The 19,048-nt window shown below is 39.2% G+C and overlaps 1 protein-coding gene across 7 annotated transcripts; it reads right to left on the bottom strand.

The window, feature by feature from the left end:
• Positions 1 to 16: 16 nt before the first annotated feature.
• On the bottom strand, positions 17 to 18,621 carry git2a (G protein-coupled receptor kinase interacting ArfGAP 2a). 7 transcript variants are annotated; one of them, XM_016674861.1, is made up of 21 exons: positions 18,206 to 18,619; positions 13,846 to 13,979; positions 13,514 to 13,626; positions 12,443 to 12,548; positions 11,828 to 11,914; positions 11,583 to 11,713; positions 11,387 to 11,481; positions 10,594 to 10,639; positions 10,293 to 10,298; positions 10,160 to 10,211; positions 10,006 to 10,078; positions 9,768 to 9,865; positions 9,314 to 9,425; positions 8,209 to 8,327; positions 7,989 to 8,138; positions 5,983 to 6,231; positions 5,160 to 5,246; positions 3,048 to 3,130; positions 2,732 to 2,923; positions 1,933 to 1,996; positions 17 to 1,194 (listed from the first exon to the last, which is right to left on the bottom strand). In XM_016674861.1, the coding sequence occupies exons 1-21, from the start codon at positions 18,255 to 18,257 to the stop codon at positions 982 to 984; spliced, it is 2,262 nt and encodes a 753-aa protein (XP_016530347.1). In that variant the 5' UTR covers positions 18,258 to 18,619; the 3' UTR covers positions 17 to 981. The 7 variants fall into 7 exon arrangements, with proteins under 7 accessions (XP_016530347.1, XP_007559224.1, XP_007559229.1 ...); XM_007559162.2 differs by lacking the exon at positions 5,983 to 6,231; XM_007559167.2 differs by lacking the exon at positions 10,293 to 10,298.
• Between the last annotated feature and the right edge of the window lie 427 nt (positions 18,622 to 19,048).

The following is a 19,048-nucleotide window of genomic DNA, read 5'->3' as shown; positions in this document are numbered from 1 at the left end:
GTAAGAAATATATTTACTTCCAGATTTTGTTGGTTTCAATATCCTTCAGCCTTGGACTCAAGTTACCATAATTTCATGTTTGTTTGTTTTTTAATGCACCTGGAAAACAACACACAAGTGTTGTTTCACACCTAATTTCCTTCCGTATTTCCTTAATATTTTAGAACCAGAAAAACAGAAACATGACTAAATCTGATTATTTCCAGATTTGCACCCAGCAAAAACTGAATCCATGATTATGAGACAATATGAATCTTAGATTCCAAAAGGCAAAGGCAAAACAACCCAAAGCTCAGGAAATGGCAAACATAGGAACGGCTAACACATTAAACAGGCAAACCACCAGAGCAACAGTGGGTGCTGTTTGTGAGCATAAAGTTTATCAGGTAAGAAAATGCTTTTTTTTCCATGATAATTGGCTGTAAAAGCAAAGAGTTTACTGTGTCTGAGACAAATAAAGACAAATATTTGACTGGACCTTTCCCTGTTGTAAATTTATGTTGGACTTTTACATTTATACAGTCAGAAAAGACAAAGAAATAAGGTAATTTTTACCTTAGAGTGTTTAGAGTTTCTCAATGTGTAGGAACCCTGAATATAGCAAACAAACATAGTTTGGACAGCTATCATTGACCTATTTCAGCATGCAGTCTAATGTACTTCATTATTTTTCTTTTAGCTACTTTAAGCTGAGTAAAGATGTTTCACAATCACTCTATAATAGAGCAATACAGATGTGCTTTTCGGAAAATGTTACATTAAGAGGAATTGTGCTACAACAACAGCTAAATACATTGCATAACATTGCATTTTTTTTTCCTTTCCCTTTGACAATCTTGCTTTTAGATATAGTCAGTATTGTTTTTAAATAATAAAAAAAACACATGCATATACCACAATACATTAAAAATAAGTTGTTTTCTTTTTTAATCACTGAAAATATAGGAACAATACTGAGATGGTGGCTTTGGAGCATGCTGTTTAGTTAGTATTCTCCTTCGTTGTGATGGTAACGAGTTGCTTGGCGGCTTTGGCAATGTCATAAGCACACTGTATGACCTGCTGGGTGACAAGCTGCATGTCCGGCCCTGAGCTGCCGTCCAAAGGCACGGCTTTCCGGCACTCGTTCTGCAGGCGGCAGGCGCTGGTGGTCAGCAGGCGCAGAGACCCTCTCACCGTCTCTGAGCGTGGCTTCTGCTCGGGGGACACACAAAGAACCACAGTCAGGTTTGTGGGTCACAAAGGGATGAAGCCAACAGAGACGGTGGACAATTCCCTCCATGTTAGATACCGTTCAGAAGCTTGCACTCATCACTGGCATGAATCTTATTTTGAAGCTTTAATCATTGCGCCGTGAATGCAGCATCATCGCTGGCAGCTGAACAGACCCTGTGTTTAAGTTTCAAGCGTTAACCCAAATTGCTCAGTTTAAGATGAGATGGTTAGGATGTTCAGATACATCCTACACCAAGACTTGAGACAACTGTGAACCGGAAGATCCTGGAGGACGGGTCTCATTGTCTCAATTCACTCTCAACATCAACATCATCAGCACCTTCAAAAGTGACTGAAATATACAGCTGCCCACACAGACTGAATACCTTTTGAAGAAAAGCTTCATGATCTGACGCGATGAAGCCTAGCTAGGGCTGAACTCGCAATATTACACCTCTGGAGTTCATCGCACTCCCATAACTGATATGAACTGTAAGGAATAATTCAGAATTAAAGGAGTGTATGTATAATTTTGACCCAGAGTGACTGAAAAAGAAATACACAATAAATCCAAACCCAGGCACCCAGTTATTGTGTTGTATTATTCCAACCACAAAACAAGGAGCCAGATGCAGCATTAAAACTATGATGAAGTTCATGCTGATGAAGAGTGGATACAACAATGTTTGACTGTAAATGCAAAAAGTGTTATCAAACCTTGGGGAAGAGGGCGGCCATTTCTGTTACAGCCACATGGATTCTTTCTGAGCAGGGGACAAAGCTGTGACGAAAAAGGCTTTTTATGAGTTAAACATGGTCTCATTCACATTAAACTTAAATTAACAATCACACAAACTCATAATATTACTGATACTAAAATAACAAGCTGCAACGTTATTTAGCCATTAGAAGCTCTCAAGATACAGAAGTAATTGTTTCAGAGTAACATGCCATATTAGAAGCAATCAACCACATGGCTTTTTTTTTTTTTTTTTACTACAGAAGACAATTTAAAGTCAGATAACTAAACCATGTAGAGGCACATCCAAAAAAAAAAAAAAGAAAAAAAAAGCAGAGCTTATTAGCAGGTGAGAGTCAGCAGAGGAAATAGAGGAAAGAGGAAAATAAAACTGTGCCTGGGAGGCAGGGACAGAGGCCAGAGTACCAGGAGGTGGGGTCGGGGGACCGCAGGCTGAGAGGCTGGAGGGGGGAGGAGGCCTTCTCAGCCCATGGCACCAGGGTGCTGAAACATCCCAGGCTGTGACGGAGTCGTCGGACTCCCTCACGCTCACACGGTCTACACGCGGCGAAGGATGGGGGAAGCCAAAGAGTATCGCAACAGGACAGGACAGCGCGGGTGGAGGCAGGAATGAGAAGGGGAAATATTGGCAGGGAAAAGTGGACAAAAGGCATCAAAAAATAACAAACCAACTGAAAAATGATCAATGGAGGAGGGTTTGAAATGGAGGAAAGGACAAGAAGGCTGAAAATAAGACACGCTCTCCTTCAGTCTGACCTGTCATGTTTATTGTCCTGAGCAGCTCGCAGGAGCTCCTGGATGTTCTTGGTGATCTGCTCCGTTTTGCGGATGACGTCCTCCGTGCTTGGCAGCGTGGGGTCCGACTCCGTCTGCAGATCCTCCAGCTCTGGGATGGAGTTGCCCTCTCCAAGCCACCCGCTGCTCCTCATCCTCCCCCTCCTGCCAAAGCTGCAAAGGGGAAAGTCAAAAAGAGTAAAAAGAAGAGCAACGCTTAAAAGTTTTCAAGTTACTCAAGTGTACAAAACATAAAAGGTGCAGAACTTCCGATTTGCTGGCATATATATCATCTTACCCAGAATCATCCATCTCAGAGTCATTGAAGGTGTTGTCATAGTCGCTTTCTGGCACGCTGCTTTGCTTTTCCAGCTTTGACGTCTGGAGAGAGAGTTTCCAGTAAAAATAAACAACATACTACAGACTACACTATATTCAGTAATAAATGAAATATTCTTAATGTAAAACCTCTGCTTGCTGAATGTGTTCAATTCATTCAGATTGAAAAGCAGAGCTGAATAAAACAGGCCAGCAAAGCTTTGAAGCCAGAGCATCAAACTAGAGCAATACAGGCAAGGAAAAACAAACAAACAAAAAAAAGATATTAGGAAAGTGAATATTTACAAAGTTCAGAAGGTTTGTTCAAATCAGAGTGAAGCCATATCTGTGCTTTAGCAACATCATAAGTGTGTGGGAGCTTGTGGATTCCCAAGTTGAAGGTGAAACTATTCAAAAAAAAAAAGCTACTGGTAGTTATTCATGTGTAGAAAACACAAAAATCTCATACTGACAATAAAATTGATGGCAGAGAAAAACACCACTTAATGTTTAACAAAACATTTTACTGCAGGAAAACTCGTCTTTGCACCAGATTTTAAAGGAATTTCTTAAACTTTAGACTCCAGAAGTGCTTAGATGTACGAGTACAGTCATGTCTGGGAAGCCTGCTTAACATTTTCACAAACAGCAGGTCTCCATATTCTCAGCGAATCCAGATCTAAATCTGAATCAGAATGCAGACCAAATAACTCGCCTCAGGAAATTCTCTTGCATTCAGACATAACAAAAATGTCTGTTCTGCCTTGGTCACTGACTCATCTTCTCAAATAAACCTGTCTGGATCACAACATTTGGCAGCTACAGATGTGAGATTTTTCTCTCATTTCTTGCAAAACTTATCACCTACAGGACAAAATTAAACTAAGTTACAATGTTTTTGAAGATTAACAGGAAGCTAAAATGTAAAAAAAAGAAAAAAAAATCTAATTAAGATTTCACAAAATGTGCAATTTTCTTCCTTTTTACCTTAGTGTTTAAAGTGTAGAAATGTGATGTTCAAAAATCAGTTCACCTTTCAATTCAAGGTTCAGCAGGTCAATCAGCTTTTGACTTGATTACAAAACAATTCACACACCTTGGACTTTTTTTATTTTGCCAAATTAGTCAAACGATACTGTACTATATATAATAAGTTATGCAGAAATTACTCCATAACTGTGTTAGTTTTCAAATATCTAAAAGAATATGGCATTCATTTGTATTTTTTAATCTAACCTCTTTACCCTTGACATCTACCATTAAAAAATTCCTAAGTAATTCAGTTTAAGTGACAATAAGGAAAACGTTAAATAAATTAAAAAAAACAATTTAAACTTAAATTTAGTTAAATGCCGTGACAGGGACATGACAAACAGGTGGAAGGAGGAGGTCTTGTTAGAAAAGACTTTTTTTGGCCAACATGCTAAACACCCTGTGTTTTGAAACACTAATCCCGTAGATGAAACATATTGACGGCCAAATCATGCTGTGCAGATACTTCAGCAGTGCCAGGTAAGCTGGTCAGAGGTTCACCTTCAAGGAAAACATCAAGTCAGAGCTTTGATAAAATGGTTTAGTCAAAGCCCTGTCTTAAATCTGTGAGAATCTGTTTTAAAAAAAATAAAAATGTATGTTTACCGATGCCCTCCAGTCAGCCTGAGAAAAGCAAAACAGATGCTGCTTTACCCAAAAATACTATTTTACAAACAATACCAACATAAGACATACTGAATACGGATTGCATTGCACGCTTTTCCAATTTTATTTGCAAACTATATCTTTACTAATTTGTGTTGGTCTTTCCCACAGAGTCTGTAAGACTCTGTAAATTCTAACGTGACCAAATGTAAGCGAGTTCAAGGGGAATGAATGCTTTTGCAAGGCACAGCAAAACACTCTGCCTTCCCACTGGTTAACGGTGCGCTGAGGATGATGCTGGTGACGGCAGCCGGTGGGAGGTTCGGCTCATGCAGCAGGGCAGATAAATGGCAGGAGAGCACAGGAAGCTTATGAAGGAGGGACAGAGAGAGAAGGCTCCAAGTGGATCTGCCGTGTCCCACAAGGATGCAGGCCGAGCGCAAATGTACTTAACCGTTTGAGGAGTGTCGTCCTTGGACCAAGACAGGGTGGATGGAAATGAGGGAAGGGATGAAGAGGTCACAAATGCACCCCTTTCTGTCTAAAGACAGAGGTTAAATCATATTTCAATGAAAAAGTGTGAGGTAAAAAAAAAAAAATATATGAATGGAGATGGATCTCTTCCCCAGGCAGAATAAATCTACTGGTAATTATGACAAAATGGCTGAGCAAAAGGTGAAGAACCTATGAACATGAAATATATTGGTTTAAATGAGGAATTGATTGTAATTGTGAAGTTATTTCCAAATATCCTGTATCAACTGCATGAACTCAAAACAAACCAAGAGGGTAGAGGTACATTTACTATAAGCGGGGTCTCAAATTTAACCATGTCTTGTTGAAACTGAAAATGGAAACAGATGAAATGTGTGTGTGTGAGTGTGTGTGTGTGTGTGTAGGAGCATCATGCATTACAAAACACAGAGTTTATACGGTGACTTTAATGCACGTCAACATAAAACAGTACAAAAATCCAAAGCTAATCAACTCGCTTCCACAAATACAGTTTGTCCAAATAAAGCAGCAATCCAGTAAACCGAGACAACGTAGACATGATTCTGAACTGGACACGGTGAAACGAGACAAATGTGTGGCAATGACATTTTCAATGAATCTCAGTCTTCGATACAGCTAAACACCCTGTGGCAAGTCAAATAAATCAAATAAAAAAAACAAGGGCAGAGCGACACGACGGCAGACAGGGTGAAGAAATGAGGGGGGAAAGACAACAGAAGTGAGCAGTGCAGAGGAAGCTGCGGGGAGCGGGTCTTACTTACATGAGGTGGAAAGGGTTGCAGGCTGGGGAGACCCTCCTCTGGGTAAGGAGTTTCCCCTTTGGAAAGATAGGGCTTCAGGCCCGAGCCGGTCTCATACATTGACATGGGCCGACTGGCCCGCGCAGACTGCCGGCGTTTCAGGGCTGAGGGGCTGGACGGGTCAGGGTAGTCTGTACCGCTGGGGGTCTGATAGACATTTGTTGTGACCTGCCGCCTGAGAGAGGTGTTCTCGCTTTGCAGAGATTGCAGCTGGAAGAGACGGTCAGCAGTACACTAAGAGGCGCTCTCAGCAAGGCAAGCTTGGGTCCCTGTTAGCTCTGTGAAGCTTACCATAACTGATTTTATCCTACAATTTCTATACATTTTAACTTAAATTCGATCCTGGCGACTCTTTAATGTGGCACTAATTTAGCAGATCTTTGTCGATATTAAGAATTTTAAACACACAAACAAATCTGAAGCTGCTTTCATGACAAAACGTTTTTAAAAAAATCTAGATTTCCATAAGACTAATCTACTCCGTTGCATAAAACTAAATTTAGAAATATCGTTGGAGCTTCAGATTTAGTTTAAATAATGTCAGAATCCAAAAGTTACCAACTGCTGTAAGATCAAATTCATGCAGACATGTCTGCCATATTCCCTGGACGTCATTTTTAAAAAGGACTTAATCTTGGTCCCAAAATGCAAAGCAAGTTATAAGCAAGCAAGAGACTGTTGCACAAAGATGCAGCTACAGAACAGACTCAAGAACCATAAAAAAAAAAAAAGAGAAGAGAAGCAAAACCTGGCCCCAAAATGAATGTAGCAATTGGCATTCGACAAAAAGAGGGAAGGAAGGATTTGGTAGGAGAAAGGAGGATAAAGTCTCTGATTTAAGTTCAGGGAGCTGATATGTTTACGATATGAAAAAAAAGAACGGGTCGCGGCCACATTACATGTCAAAATAAAACAAGTTATAAGTATTGACTGGTTTGCATTGACAGTCATTTATCTAAATGTGGACACCGAACTGCTACCATCCACAAAAAACGAAGCCTAAGTACAGGTACACGTCATTTCAAAGTTTGAAATATGTCTGTGTGCAATTCATCTTTAAAATATGTGATTCTCTATTTTAACTAATTAACTAAAATAAATTAACCTTTCAAAATATTCTAATTTACTGAGAGGCATATGTTTATCCTAAAGGGTCCATTGACAAGACTTAAAAAAAACAAAACAAAACAAAAAAAAAAACAGGTTCTAGAAAACACAAATGTTGAGAATCTAAACTGCACAAAACATGTGCAACATGAGAGCAAATAGGATGCATTTCTTGTCTGTGCAAATCAAGACAGGTGTGGCTCCACATGCCAGTGGATCATTTTCTGTGTGATTTAATCACACAGATTAAAGACCAGAGCAACAGGGTTCCAAGTTTGTTTGACCAGTATCTTTCAGTCCAATGTAACTAGTTAGAAAACACAACAAAAACAACATTTCCAACATTTTGAAATATAAAAACAGAACGTGTGGTAAAGCAACATACACACACACACAAACATACACGGTTCGTTAGTCACTATTGTGTCATAAAACGTTAAAATCCAGGGTAAATTATGTCATGCTTTTTTTTTACAACATGCTTGTTAGTAACATTAGATGCCATAACATTCATTCCAACTGATAACACAATAAAAATATAATCCGTTATTAAATGAAAAAAAAAAAGATGCTTTGCTTTTTCTGAAAGTCAACCAAACAAAAAAGAATAAAAAATGAAAAACAAGGAGAAAAAACAAATATGAGTTGTTTTTTTTTATTAAGATTCTGAAACATGCTGGTCAAAAAGAAAGCTGAGCCGATCCAATCTCACTGGCTCTGATCAGTTCATAACCTCCGACACCAGGGAGCGCTCACACTGCGCTCCAGAAGCCGCTCTGCGTCTCCACAAACTTCCCCCACCCTCCCAGTCAGCGATCCCCCGGGGGTTAGTGATTTCATTGGTGCAGCGCGGGGGATACCTTTTTCTGCATCAGCCTCAGCTCGTCGCTCAGATCGTCGTTGGCTTTCAAGAGCTGCTGGATCTTGGCTTCGGAGGCAGTGAGCGCATTTTTCACCTCCATGTATTCGTGCATAGTTACAGGGCCGTCAGAAATGTCAGAGTCCAGGCTCTGTTGAGGAAACTGGTTAAAGACAAACCCACCAGCAGGGAGCATGTGTCCTCACTCAGTGGTCAAATACCTTGGTTCTGTCTCCTTTGCTCGAAGGGAGCTCTTGATCTGTGTCTTCATCTGAAGCCACGCTGTCATAATCACTGCTGTGTCTGACAGCCACGCCCTTTAATATGAGTTCAACATTGTCTGGAATAAACGGGATCAAAATGGCGTGGTTAGTGTCGGTCCGATTGACACAGCAGCTTACAAAAGCATTCAGTGTTCCCTTGAACTTTCCCACATTTTGTCATCCTACAACCACAACCTTCAATATATTTGCTTCTGGAGTTTGACCAGAACAGTTGTAAATATTTGATGGTATTCGCACCCCTCACGCAGTACTTGACTGAAACATCTGCAGGTCACTACGGGTTTGTTTCTCCCAGCTTTGCACGTCATGAGGCTAAACCTTTAGCCCATTGTTTCTGCACAGAATAGTTCCAAGTTCAGTCAGATTGGACGGAGAGGCATCTGTGAACCTCAAACTTTAAGTCTGGCAACAGATGGGCAATTCATTTATTTTTTTATTTTACTAACTCAATAATAAATACTAATAGTCAATATAGCAGCTGAAAGAAATCATGAATGACGGAGCGCAGCATAATACGGCTACCACTATGTTTTATGGTGGAGAATGTGTTCAGTGGGATGTGAAGTGCTAATTTTTCAAACAAAACATTTTGCATGTAGGCAAAAAAAAATAAAAATAAAAAAAAGGTTTAATTTATCACCTACCCAGATCGCCATGTTATCACTTATCCACATTGACCAGGTTTAAGAAATGTACAACTAATATCGCAGCTACGTTGAGCATCTCTCCGGCTCAAGAGTTACCACAGGCCCCCCACTGCTTCTCCGATGGCTCTCCTTGAACAGTGTGTTGGTTTTGGTAATCTGTGAGATTACCAAAGCTTGGGATTTCGTTTTACAACCTACTTCTCCATCAAACTTGTTCATGACTCCATCCCTCGCCTGTCTGCTATGTTTTTCGCGACGCTGAAATTAAATTGTAATTGCCTTAGTTGTAATTGTAACGTCATAAAATGTTATGATGTTCAGGCCAGTCTGAGAACTTTTGTAGTTTACATTAATGTCAGCAGAGCTCTGGATAAAGGCGACAGGAGGATACAGACCTTTCGGACTGCCGACAGAATTCCCTTGTTGTCTGCGTTTGGCGTCACTTAAAATATCAATGACTAGAGTTGCAAATTCATGTGCATTGAACCTTGCGAGCTTCTGTCGTCCCTAAAGGCAAGGCAAAGCAAGGCAACTTTATTTATGTAGCACCTTTCAGCCGGAGACAATTCAAAGTGCTTGTGCAAAAAAAAAGTTAAAACAACATACAATAAGAAAAAAAAAAAAATAAAATCAAGCAGATTAAAATTATACAAAGTAAAGATTAGAATTTTAAATATAGTGAATCAATAGAATTAAGAAACATTTAAGAATAGGCACCTTCAAATAAAATAAATAAATAAAATAAATAAATAAAAATAACCAGTCAAACAACCGTACCAAAATTTAATTTTCAGTGAAAAGCAGAACCTGCAGCAGAAACCTGCAGAGGCGTCTGTGAAGCCAACTCACCTGGTTTCTTGTTGATGAATACTCTGGATTTACAGGAAGGAAAGGAACCACAGTCGTCTCCGACACCAACGTGCTGTGATTCTGTGTTGCCAACCACACTGCAAGCAATGACACACAGATGACAGAGGTGAGCAAAGCTGCACCTTATTGCAAGCTGGTCAAAAAAGAAAAATGGCACTTTGATGAAATGCAACGAGAGACAGCTTCTCAAATCAAAAGACACTTATTTGTCCTTCACCTGCATCCGTCTCTCGTCTGTCCACTTCATCATACACGTCCATGGCCAACTCCTCAAATAAATGATTGCTGAGCTGAATAAAGGTAAGAAAAGCACATTTAGCTTTAAGGAGGCTGAATGAATAAAAACCTCCAAGGGCAAGATAAGTACTCACTGACTGCAGTTTTCTCTTTGCGGCTTTTGCAAGTTCTGTTAGATCTGGACTTCTACAAAGAGAAAAGGTAACTTTTACAATTACATGCAGATGAATTTCACCCAGTTTTTCTGTTTAACCAAGTTATACTTACACATTTCTGCTCCATCAAAAGAGAGCAAGTGAAAAAGTTCAAATATGTAATTTAAAAAGCACAGTGCTCTGCAGAGCAGTTTTCAGACTGAAGTGAAATTAGAGCATACATTTACAGTCAGAACAACTGAATTATTAGCTAAAACTGTAATTTGAGTGGATCTGCTTCCGTTAAACTAGATTAAACAAAGCAAACACTGAGTTAGTGGAAGGTGGGAAGAGAGAGAGAGCGACACAGGCATGAAAACGTGCCTGACTGATCGTAAACTAAAGACAAGACCCTTAATATGAATGGAACGTACCTGTCAGCCATCTGGGGAATGATGAAGTGCTCACCATTTTTATGATCTACATGGATCAAGAGGAGAGTTGTGGATTTATTTGGCATAACCATTACTAACAATAATTTCAGATGGAGTCTGCCCCCGCATGTTTTGGCTGTTGAATTTTATGATCAGATGAGTAATTAAAGAAAGAAAATAAATGGTTGTTTGTTTTATGTTATAAAAAATACACCGTATTAACAGAAATAATGCTGTTTTTCTCTCTTTTTGTGATGAAATTTGCAGTGTGTACATTTACTGCATGTGTAAAGCATGTAGCTGAGACAGCTTTCAGTTTTTATTCTGCACTAATCTGGAATAAACTTACAGAAAACAGCAAAAATGCTGAAACACTGAGTTCTTTTAAATCAAGGCTAAAAAGCCATCTGTCTGGAGTTGCCATTGATTAATAACTGGACTCTGTTATCACTACTGCCTGGCATGGACATTGTGTTATGCACTGAGGCCTTAGTTCAGCGTTCCAAACATAACATTATCACTCTTTAGCATCTTTTAGCTGCATGCTCAGCTGCCTTGTGCTTGCTTTTTTATCTCCCCCCTTTCACGCTTTATTTCTTAAATATTTGTCAAAATCAAACAAGAAATGAAGTACAGCAAGTCTGAACAGAGCCTGGAAGGAAAGAAAATCACAACCTGTGTTGTATAATCCCTCACTACTTTCATTACTGGTTTCAGATAAGGAAACATAATTACCAAAACATGCACAGACCAATTAAGCACAAATCACAAATGACTCTCTGTCACTGCTTACCCGGTTTTCTGCCACATAAATAAAACGCCAGTCGATCAGTGAGCTCATACTGAATCTCCACCAGCCTGTCTGCCAGGTCATAGTGACCAACCTCTCTGAAAAAACGCAGCAGTAACACAAATAGTTAAAGATGCATAGATCCAGAAATGTCATGAAAGACTAAAAAACATGAACTGTTAATAATGAGAGGCTATACCTTGCATGGTCAATGGGAGTTTTGCCATTGCTGTCTAGAGCTCCAGGATCAGCCCCATACACAGTCAGTAGTTCAGCCTGAGATACTTGGCCTGCCTTTGCAGCTACATGCAAAGGAGTGTTTCCTTTGTCCTGGAAGAGACGCATCAATTATCAGCAACGCCGAGAGAAGAATCAACACACACAAAAATAAAAAAAAACATAAAAAATTTAATCAAAGTATTAAAATGAAAAACCAAGTCTTACTGGATGGAAAAAATTAGCTTGTGCTCCCAGAGACAGCAGCCTCAAACAAGTCTCGAGATTTCCTGTGCGCACACTCGAATGAAGTTGCTGAAAAGTAATTGACAAACATTATGAAGACGCAACAAGCTAAAGAATCAGTTGATGCTGTGAAAAAACAAATCTAAGTACTACATTATTCTTGCATCCTGCAATAAATATCTGAGCAAAAACCTTAAAATAAAATTGTTGCTTCAGCAACCCCCATGATTTGCTGCAGTTCCTCTCTTACCATCGTCCCCGCTGAAGGTGGAGGCAAGACATGGTTCAGACTTCTTTGTCAAAGTTTTTGTCAAAATGTTTGTTCTAACCAAATACAGAGTAATCCTATGAAGAGCAACAGACGACTGCCTTACTTTAATAGTACGTCCCTTTGTCTTTACGGTTATGACATCTAATCCTGCGCCAGGTTATATTTATACGCCAAGGAAACAAAAAGTCACGGTTCACTAAATAGAAGCTCATTAACTCTAAAAAGCAAAGTAATAAACTAAAAAATTGTTTTGTATGAATTGAACCTGTTAGATTTGCTAAAGAGTATTTTAAATGCAACGTTGTTCCCCATCTATTTCTTCTTACCTTGCTTAAATCCTTTGCTGTAGAGCTGTCGTCGTCACGGCACGGCATGCGATGGACGAATGCCAGCATTTGATATTTGGCTCTAATAAACTCTGATTTGTTTGGGCTTTTGAAACAGAAACATGAAATGAATGAGTAAACAGCAATATATTGACATTTTTATGATTAACATCATGAATTCGATCCATGGAGATCAATTAAAAAAAACAACCACATCTTAAATTCAGGGACGTTTGCTATTCATTTCAATATTGATCTTTTCATTTTTTTTTTGCCAAGCATACTGAATTTTGTTATCTCCTGTGTTTGTGCAGGTAATTTCACCTCGTTGAAATGTACTACCCTTAAAAGTTGTGATTATTTTGTACCTGCCTTATAAGACAGTCAGAATATTCTTAACATCAACTATCATGACACTGAAATGGGAAAAGTTATGTATAACAGAATCTAAAAACTTTAAATATAATTTAATGCCACTTTAAATAGGCCACCACTGAATGGCTTAAATGTGAAAATTAAGGATTTGAAACTACTATATGTCCACTTTAAATTTAATTTGTTTAGATCTCCACAAAATCTCCACAATTAAGTGTGAGCAAAGAGCATTTGGTCGGCTGCACAGATATGCACGTTCGTTAATCATACTAATACAGATTAAATAAGTCATGCATGATAGCAGATAAACATATGGACACAATATCATAGCTGAATATAGCAACATCTACATCAGTTTTGATCAGTTTCCTTACACTTGTTCTTTCCCCGTCGTTACAATTTTTTCTCAGTGTGTTCTGCAAGCTTTAGCATCACATATGGTGAGCATCATGGGGCCGCTGCAGACCAACCAACTGGCCAAAAATATTATTGGCATGCAGAATGTGAATACATGGCTCTCGAAATACGATATCTAACTAAATATTACATCAGTTAAGTGCAGGGCTATGAAACGGATGCAGGGAGTTTAACATAAGGGTACAAAATAGGGGAACTAATTGGCCAAGTGGTAAGTTGAGCCCCCACAGCGCAGATGCTCCACAAATAAAGACTGAAAAACACAACAAAAGCTCTTACTGAAGTTTGTCCTGAGGATTGGCCTTACGTTTTCCACTCATCACAGATGCAGGGTCCAGAAGGGAGTGCTCCCATATTGAATTTGCACCATTGCTGTATAATGTCTGCACCATCTGGACGGAGTAAAACAGACGATTGTTTAAAATGCGATTGTTTAAAATGCGTCCCATCCAATGACAAGTACAACTACAAAGATATGTGCTGTGTAACGTCAAGGCATCCCAGGCCTGCTCGGCCTCTAGAGAAGACACTTTCACAGCGTGCCGAACGGTACTACGAGCAAAGAAGAACGTAAATCAGAATCATCTCTCTGTGGGGGGGGGGTCATTAACCTGAAGCTGTGTTGGAGGCCATGTGGAATGCGTCAGGTGACGGACTTGGGAGCTGTGCCTGCCGAGACCCCGATGAACGCTGCAGCACTCGTCGCAAATCAGCACTCCCCTGTTCACGGAGGCCCAGCGAGGCTCTGGAAGACAGGAAGATAAAGTCAAAATCAGACCTAAACCATCACACTACCGCCACCATTTTTGACTGTCAGTAAGATGGTTAGATTCTAAAGTGCTGTGTTGGGTTTCAGTCAAATGTGACATCACACTCGTTATCAAGATCTTTTTTGGGGGGGGAGTTTAAGCTGGGGATTTTTTGTTCCTTCTGCTCGGTGGGTTTGTCGCTGCAGCTCTCATATGGAGGCCATTTATGCCCGGTAACTCTCCTCCTGTTTCTAAATCTTGAACTTTAAATGATGCAGGTGAGGCCTACAGTACCTTAGATGTTATTCTGGGTTGTTGTGGGACATCCTGGTTGAATATTTGATGTGTACTTGGAGTAATTTTGATTGACTGGCCTCTACTGGGAAGATTCACTACTGCTGCATTTTTTTTTCTCCAGTTGTAGATCATGGACTTTGGTTTACTGGCATCCCAAAGTCTTAGAAGTAACTTTGCAACCCTTCACAGATTGATAAATGCCAATTACTTTCAAACAGGCAGAGAGGATTGGGTACATCTTGCAAAGCCATTAAGGAAAACACACAGGCTTTAAACAATGTACTTTTTTTTTTCACCAAGGTGCATACCACAAACACAAACCCCATATTTTGTGCTATAAGGTTAGAGTCACTACACAAAAAGGAATGTCTTACAGCTCACACAGAATTGTTATGTTTAAGAAGTGTAAACACATACATAATCATAAGGAGGTCTGCTAACCTGACAGTTGTCTAGCAGATAGTAATGGCTGAAACAAAAGGTCACTGCTAAAGAAGAGGCTGCTCAGTGTGTCCCCCCCCACAAGTATAATGTTGAAAGATAGAGTGAAAGGAAATGGTTGATTTAAGTCACTGCTGAACCAGAAACCTGAAAGCAGACCATTTTAAGGCTGGCATTAAGAAAGCCAGGTTTACTTTGAACCTCATCAATGCCTCATGCCTAGTCCACCACATACTGCTCTGATGAAGTATTTCATGCAAAAAGAGCCATGACCAAGGGATGTAGTTTTTTTTTAACCGGTCTTGTATAATATTGCGACTTTTTGAGGAGCTGAAGTTTGGGTTTAACTTACTATAGGCTATAATTAAAATAACTAATATATATCTCTGTTTGTGAAACAAATTAAAGGTATTACATTTTTATGTTTTGCAAATTAATTTCTTAAACTTTTTGATAGTCAATTTTCTTAAGATGTGTGTCTCCGTTTAAAATCTCAAATATTCATCAATCTGCTACCGTATTAAAATTACATCTAAGAACGTTTGAATGCAAATGCAACCGAAGGAAAAAAAATAAGATACACAGGTCAATTCCGTATTGTTGCAATAGTCCCTTAAAGCTGCTTTAATTGCATGTCAAAGTGAGGCTGTGCAGTGTGTAAAAAGTTTCTAAAAAGGAAGTGAGGACCAGCAGTTAGAGGTGGAAGCACCTTCTGACAGAGCAGCTTCCTCTTTCGCTGCTGTGTTCAGGCAGAAGAGAAATGAGAAATAGAAATGAGCCACATGTGAAAGCTATGCATGGTGCTGCAAACAGAAACAGAGAGGATGTAACACAGTTTGCTCCACTGCTGTCTTTATCCTGCAGAGAAACTTTCTGACACCAAACAGGAGTTAAAAAACCAAATAAACTCGTAAGATCCTTCCGAGGTCTAAACTATCAGACATGGCTTTGTGAGAGGGCAGACACTGAGGACTGTAAATGTCTAAGCAGCAGCTGATGTGCAGGAGCAACAGCTGCTGGGGTTGGCGGTCGGATTCTGTCTCCTGGGTCTCTCTTTTTCTCCATTTAATAACCCCTCTGCTGGGACTTGCTGACATGCCTCCTCCATGCTTTTCTCAACAAGAACCGCTGAACTTAATGCCGCATCCTGAAACTCTAAAAATATTAACACTCAACAACCGGTGCCAGCCATATGCTGGGGCAGCTGCTGAGAAACCCCCAGGGTTAACTAATCCGAGTGACAAGATGACGGACGAGGTCCTGCATACTTCGCAAACTTTCTCATTTACCGATAAAGAGGAAAAGATAGTTGGTTAATTTTTTTTGTTTCTGAAGAAAGTGAAGCTATGCGTTTGATTTTCTTCCAGTAAATCAAACGCATTATAACAATAAAAGAATTGTTCGGCAAGAACAGCAGTCAACGCGCTTTGCATCCTGTTTTGCTTCCTGTGACTACTGAAAAACATCACGTCACTTCTTTTGCCTTCGAATGGAAGTTTTGAAAAGTATCCGAGACACAATGCAGTCATTATTTGTTCCGCTTTCGCAGGCCCATTAGAGTCTGAAAGCTCACTCCAAGTTTCTCCCAGGCCTATAATTTACTTCAACAAAAAGATGCCATTCATCTCATGTTGGACTGTAGTTGGTTTGAGAGTCTCATTGAATGAAATCTTGATTAAAAATACTTAATAGGATTTTTTTTTTTTTTGATTGGATGGTATTTTTCAGATCAATATACCATGTCTAAAATGTAGAGCTTTACTGTTTTTAATTTCCCAAAAGAAGAGGAAAATGTATTGAATCAGCCAATTTGTCTGTAGGTTGATGTCATCAACTAACCCTAATCCAAAAAGAAGGTTTAAAGAAGGAGTTTAAATACTAACTCCATGAATTACCTTCAATATTTACCCATATTTGTTGTTTTTAATGGTAAAAATATCTTATTCTACACGCGAGACTAAATGAAGGATAAATAAAGAGACTGTTAGTGGTGTTACAGGTCAGCTAACTCATATTTAGTCCAACCTCAGACACATTTTGTGATTTTACTTTTAGCAATTTTGAAGCAGTGACTTTTAAACCATTGTGTACCTTGATCAGCCCATTACGCTGTAATGAGATTTATTGCCACAGAGAGAAATAAGCTTTACTAAGGAGTAATTAGGTTCAAGCTAGGGATAAAACTATTACCACTTTTAATGAATACCATGACAAAAAAAATACCAAAAGGTAAGTCAAATATTGTCCACCAAATGTGGAATCTTAGATGCTCAGTAAAACTGTGATTGCTTATTTACCAAAATGCACCAAGTGTGAAAAATAGACTTAAATATTTAGACAAGGAAGCATTTTTAAAGAAGTATTTGCCTAGCATTAGCTGCTAGGCTGCCAAGTATGCAAAGTAACTGCTGCCATCTTCTGTGATTTATTATTTACTAAAATGCACCAAGTGTGGAAAAATAGCCTTATTTAGACTTAAATTTAGACAAGGAAGCTGTTTTTAAAGAAGTATTTGCTCCCAGCCTAGCGTTAGTTGTTAGGTTGCCAGGTATGCAAAGTAACTGCTGCCATCTTCTGTGATTTCTTGGACCAAAACCACTGCAGCCAAAGTTCTGGTTGTATTCAATAGGCAGAACCAAGATGATATGAGGGTTTCTGCTTGTGTCACAATAGAAGACCTTCCTTCAAATCTTATGAATAAATAAACATAAACTGCCATCTAAACTTAAAAAAAAAATCATATTTTTAAGCTGATCAAAAGAACTTACAGTATCTTCTTTGCCGTTTGAATGCTGGATGCACTGTGTCTGAACTAAAGATTGCACTGTTTAACAAAGGGAAGTTATAATTTGTTAAATGGTTACCACTTCTGCTACTGGTAATAATATACGTTGCTGGCTTAGCTTTTAGTGCTGCAACTTCAGCCTGTGACGACACATTTATTATATATTCAATGAATTTTAACAAAAATTCATAATATCATAAATGCTCCTTTGTACACAATTATAAAAATGAAAAATACTTGCATCCCTTTTAAAGTTATTTTTGTTGCTTTGTTTGTTTTGGGGTCGGAAGAGTTCTATAGTTCCCTTTTTATTTGCTGTAAATAATTTTATAAATCCGTTTTAAAAGGGCGTAATTAGAGTTCTTCAAAGATTGGGGAATTGCACAGAACCTTACTCGGTGACTTATAAATTTGAAAGCAGGCGAGAACCTCACATTACACTGAAAGAGCAAGCATGGCACTGACGACTAAAACTTTATAACATGCTAAAATTCAAAATTAGATGGGAAAATCTGGCAGTGCCATTTGCTATGATACAATTACACACATCAATAGTCTGTGTAAAAAGCAGGCAGGAACTACTAAGCAGAAGACAGCACAGCGGGGCGGCAGGTATAATCTGATCAAGGATTAGTAACCAAAAGTCAGCAGATTAATAATATTAAATGCAAGTAAACCCCTCAGTGTGAATGATCTTACCTGGAACACAGCAATCGGCGCACAACTCAGTGTTTCGCAGGCGTTTAGACATCCTCAAATCTGCAGGAAATGCTTTCTAAAAGGTGCAGCGCATTAAACCCGTTACCAAAACCATTGGTTACACTGAAGGAAGACGCCTTCCGCATTAGCTAGACTTAGCTAATAAATAAATAAAAACAAACAAGGACCGAAATACTTTCATTAGCCGTTGCTAACCTTAGAGTTTGTACATGATAACATTAGCTCTCAATATTTAAAATAAGCTTTTCTCCTGCCATACAGCTGACTAGGCACCCACCTGCCTCGCTAACTAGCCTGCGCCCATTTGAGAGTTTACCCCTCAGTTTCTGCTAGACAGCAGAAGGAGCAGCTGCGACTGTGACCTACTAACATGAGTTAGTAAGCCCCGAGTCTGGACTGTCAGGAAGCGAAACTCAGGCAATTGTAACAGTGACGCCCCCTGATAATAACTTGGTATATGCCGAATTAATTATCGTCTATTGCATTCTTGATCTATATCTAAGAACATGAGCTAAATACAATGCAACATATTTGGTGCCACACTACCTGATAGGCAGTATTCTGGACGAGTTAACATGATTTTACGTGCCTCTGCACAGGAGGTGGGTATGATCCAGGCACCTTTTGAAAGGGTCCAGCAGGGGTCACAATTGTCCCGATGAGTACGCTAACAGTATGCTTTTTATTTACCTTGACAGTCACTGTTGAACTTAACAACACCACATATAACAAAAGATGAAGTTAATATAACTTGGCATCTCTTTAGGAAGAAGAGCTATCATTTACAGATCATTTACAGATAGCTGATCAGTCAAATGATAC

The sequence above is a fragment of the Poecilia formosa genome, unplaced genomic scaffold, assembly GCF_000485575.1.
Source record: "Poecilia formosa unplaced genomic scaffold, Poecilia_formosa-5.1.2 Scaffold103, whole genome shotgun sequence".
Lineage (NCBI taxonomy): Eukaryota > Metazoa > Chordata > Actinopteri > Cyprinodontiformes > Poeciliidae > Poecilia > Poecilia formosa.
Note: the sequence above shows the minus strand (reverse complement) of the source record. Positions and strands in the feature narration are given on the sequence as shown.